General features: G+C 42.7%; 1 protein-coding gene across 1 annotated transcript; it reads left to right on the top strand.

Moving 5' to 3' along the window:
* Positions 1 to 2832: 2832 nt before the first annotated feature.
* LOC101246363 (uncharacterized) lies at positions 2833 to 4174 on the top strand. The gene is made up of 3 exons (XM_069288377.1): positions 2833 to 2959; positions 3016 to 3263; positions 3338 to 4174. The coding sequence occupies exons 1-3, from the start codon at positions 2833 to 2835 to the stop codon at positions 4172 to 4174; spliced, it is 1212 nt and encodes a 403-aa protein (XP_069144478.1).
* The last annotated feature ends 515 nt before the right edge of the window (positions 4175 to 4689 follow it).

A 4689-nucleotide genomic window follows, 5' to 3' on the forward strand; every position in this document is an offset into this window, starting at 1 on the left:
GTGAGGGCCTTACTGATGAGCTCCTGGTCCCACAGACAGGCTTTGATGAAAGCCCTGGATGACACGTATGTTCCCTAGAGTACAAGCAGCGACAACGTAGATGACATGATTCACCAATTCATTCGGGGACACCGCATCAGCTTCTGCGATGATGAAATACCGACCGAAGGGATATCCCATAACAGAGCTCTACACGTCACTGTGATGTGCCGCGGAAAGGTCGTCAATCGTGTTTTGGTAGATGATGGATCTGGTTTGAACATATGCCCCTTGTCCACATTGAAACAGCTGAGGTTTGACCTCGGAAAATTGGAGCAAAACCAGGTTAATGTAAGAGCGTTCGATGGTATGCAGAGAGACACATTAGGAGCGGTGAACTTGACCATCCAAATGGGCTTCGCGGAGTTTGACGCGATGTTCCAAGTGTTGGATATTGACACCAGCTATATTCTTCTTTTGGGAAGGCCATTCATTCACATGGCTTGAGCCGTCCCCTCAACTCTCCACCAAATGATGAGACTGGTGTGGAAAAATGAAGAGCTAGTTATTCATGGTGAAAGAATTCACTCAGGCAAGCAGGTGCCAGTCTTTGACGAGACGCCGCAAGGTTCCAATTTTACACGGTGGAGTTGGTAAACCCCACCGATGAGGGCTTGGCCCCACAGAGCCCCATGCCGGTCGTGTACAGAATGATCGCCACGGTAATGCTGCAGAATAAGTTCGAACCAGGTTTCGGATTGGGAAGAAATTCCCAAGGGATCATCGAGCCAGTTCCAGTCCTTGCTACAAGATCAAAGTATGGTTTGGGGTACATCCCCACAGATGATGATGTGAAGATGAAGAGGAAAAAGGATCAAGAGTTGACTAAGCGTATCACGTATCTGTATCAATCCTTTCCAGTCCGGGAGCATGTCGTGCCTGAAGACTGTGGGGAAGGAATCTGTGACCTTTTCAAGGAGATTAATGTTGTTATCGAGGAAGAGGTCGAGCTAGCTTGCATTCGTGATGCGGAACCAGGGAAGATGCTGCAGAATTGGACTTTCACGCCAATCCTGATGTCCCGAACTCTTTGGTAGAAAGGAGTTATTTTATGCATATTAAAATAGGTGGTCGTCCAGAAGAGGCCCGAGACCCACCATTTCTGCATTTTCTTAATTCCTTGAATTTTGAATTTTGTTGTGATGTTTAAAAACCGACAGGGCCCTGTGCCATGGCCCAAGTTTGCATTTTGTTTGATTTAAATGAAAGCCTCCTTATTTTGACATTGTTTATTTAATCGCTTGTTATATTTTAGTTTCCTAATTTTGTCTTTTTATGATTTCAGTAACGTAAGTTATAGACCTGCTAATGTCATGTCATTTCATGAGCTAAATGGGCAAAATGAGACAAATAACGATGAGGTTGACGACTATGAAGAAAGTTGGGAACCAGAAAATGTTGCAGAAGAATTTCGACAGTTCGAGAATCAACATAAACTGTATCTGGAGGAGGCAGAAATGGTGAATTTGGGAGATTCGGAATGTGTCAAAGAGGTTAAGATTAGCACCTATCTGAATGAAGCTTAGAAGATGAGCCTGGTTCATATGCTTGCCGAATATAGTGATGTGTTCATTTGGGAAGTCGGCTACATGCCGGGGTTGAGTACTGATCTCGTATCTCATAAGCTACCTATCAACCCAGGGTTCATACCGGTGAAGCAAAAGACTCGGAAATTCAAGCCTGAATTGAGTTTGAAGATTAAGGAAGAAATCACCAAGCAGATAGAGTCTCGATTAGTAGAAGTAACGCAATATCCAACCTGGTTGGCCAATGTCGTTCTGGTTGCCAAGAAAGATGGGAAAATCAGGATTTGTGTTGACTATAGAGACCTCAACAAGGCTAGTCCGAAGGATAATTTTCCATTGCATAATATCCATATTCTGATTGACAACTGTACCAAACATGAGATGCAGTCATTTGTGGATTGTTACGCGGGTTACCACCAAATTTTGATGGATGAAGAAGACGCAGAGAAAGCGACCTTCATCACACCTTGGGGGGTACATCACTACAGGGTAATGCCGTTCGGCCTCAAGAACGCTGGTGCTACTTACATGAGAGCCATGACGACTATTTTCCATGACATGATTCACAAGAAAATTGAAGTGTTCGTGGACGACATCATAATCAAATCCCGCGAGAGTTCGGATCATGCGACACACCTGAGAAAATTCTTTGAACGTTTGCGTCGGAACAACTTGAAGCTAAATCCCGCCAATGTACTTTTGGAGTCCCAGCCGGGAAGTTGTTGGGGTTTATAGTGACCAGAAGAGGTATTGAGCTCGACCCTTCCAAGATTAAAGCAATTCAAGAGTTACCTCCGCTGAAGACGAGAAAAGAAGTGATGAGTTTCTTGGGGAGGTTAAACTATATCAGCCATTTTATAGCACAATCGATAGTGGTATGTGAGCCTATTTTCAAGTTGCTGAAGAAAGACGCTCCGACTATGTGGACTGAGGAGTGCCAAACTTTTTTTGATGCTATTAAGAGCTACTTGTCTAACCCACCAGTATTGGTTCCTCCACGAGAAGAGAGTCCTTTGTTGTTGTATTTGTCTATTTCAGATAGTGCCTTTTGATGTGTGCTTGGTCAACACGATGAGACAGGGAAGAATGAAAGGGCTATCTACTACATAAGCAATAAATTTACTCCGTACGAGTCTCGGTACACTTTGCTGGAGAGAATATGCTGTGCTCTGACTTGGCTTGCCCAAAAATTGAGACACTATTTGTCATCGTATACACATATCTTATCTCAAGAATGGATCCATTGAAGTACATTTTCCAAAAAGCGATGCCGATTGGAAAGTTAGCTAAATGGCAAATGCTTTTGAGTGAGTTTGATATCGTGTATGTGACTCAGAAGGCAATAAAGGCACAAGCTTTAGCTGGCCATCTTGCAGAAAATCCCGTGACGAAGAGTATGAACATGTTAAGCCATATTTTCACGATGAAGAAGTGTCATTTGTGGGTGAAGATATTTCTGAAGCATATCCAGGTTGGAGATTATTCTTTGACGGAGTGGCGAATCACCAAGGTAAAGGTATTGGAGCATTCTTAGTGTCACAATCTGGACATCACTATCCTATGGCAGCTAAGCTACGATTCAATTGCACAAACAACATGGCTGAATACGAAGCTTGTATTCTTGGTTTAAAAATGGCCATTGAAATGAATGTTTACGAGTTACATGTTATCGGAGATTCAGACCTTTTGATTCATCAGGTTCAAGGTGAATGGGCAGTGAAGAACCCAAAAATTATACCTTACGTACATTGTGTGCAAAATCTGTGCAATAGGTTCCGCAAGATCGAGTTCAGACATACTCCAGAATACAAAATGAATTAGCTGATGCTCTTGCCACCATAGCTTCAATGATCAATCATCCGGATACTTATTACATCGACCCGCTGGATATAGATTTGAAGGAACATCCAGTCCATTGTTCACATGTTGAATCAGAACCAGATGGTTTGCTTTGGTATTTTGACATAAAGAGATACTTGGAGTCTGGGGCATACCATGAAGACGCTACATCTAATCAGAAGAAGTCGATACGTCGTATGGCTCTCAATTTATTTATGAATGGAAAAGTCCTGTATAGGAGGACTCCAGATTTGGGTCTTTTAAGATGTGTAGACGCTGCTGAAGTTGTGAGGCTTATTGAACAGATACATGCTGGAGTTTGCGGTACGCATATAAATGGGCTTACTTTGGCAAGAAAGGTTCTTCGAGCCGGTTATTTCTGGATGACTATGGAGAATGACTGTTGCAAATTCGTACAAAAATGCCACAAATGTCAAGTGCACGGCGATTTGATACGGGTGCCACCTCACGAACTTAATGTTATGAGTTCACCTTGGCCATTTGTATTTTGGGGAATGGATGTCATTGGTCCTATAGATCCAGCCGCTACTAATGGACACAGATTCATTTTGGTTGCCATTGATTATTTCACCAAGTGGGTGGAAGAAGCCTCTTACAAGTGGGTGACCAAGAAAGTGGTGGCCGAGTTTGTCCGCAACAATCTGATATGCAGATTTGGAGTTCCAGAATCCATCATTACTGATAACGATGCAAATCTCAACAGTCATTTGATTAAAGAGATATGTGAACGATTTAAGATTATTCACTGAAAATCAACTTCTTATCGCCCTCAAATAAACGGAGCTGTAGAGGCCGCCAACAAGAATATCAAAAAGATTTTGAGGAAAATGATTGACAAACAGCGAGGTTTGCATGAAATGTTTTCCTATGCTCTACTAGGTTATCGAATGACGGTCAGAACATCAACTGGGGATACTCCATACTTGCTAGTATATGGCACAGAGGCAGTCGTACCTGTTGAAGTCGAGATACCGTCATTAAGAATCATCCAAGAAGCCGAGTTAAGCAACGCTGATTGGGTTAGCAAACGGATTGATCAACTAGCTTTGATTGATGAAAAGTGAATGGTCGCCGTTTTCCATGGCCGGTTGTACAGACAGAGAATGACTCGCGCTTTTCACAAAAGAGTAAGAGCCAGAAATTTTGAAGTTGTCCAGTTGGTTCGTAAGCGTATTTTTCCTCATCAAGAAGAATATAAAGGGAAGTTCGCGCCAAAATGGCAAGGTCCTTACATGGTTCGTAAAGTATTGTCTGGAGGTGCTTT

Source organism: Solanum lycopersicum, chromosome 8, assembly GCF_036512215.1.
Source record: "Solanum lycopersicum chromosome 8, SLM_r2.1".
NCBI classification, from domain to species: domain Eukaryota; kingdom Viridiplantae; phylum Streptophyta; class Magnoliopsida; order Solanales; family Solanaceae; genus Solanum; species Solanum lycopersicum.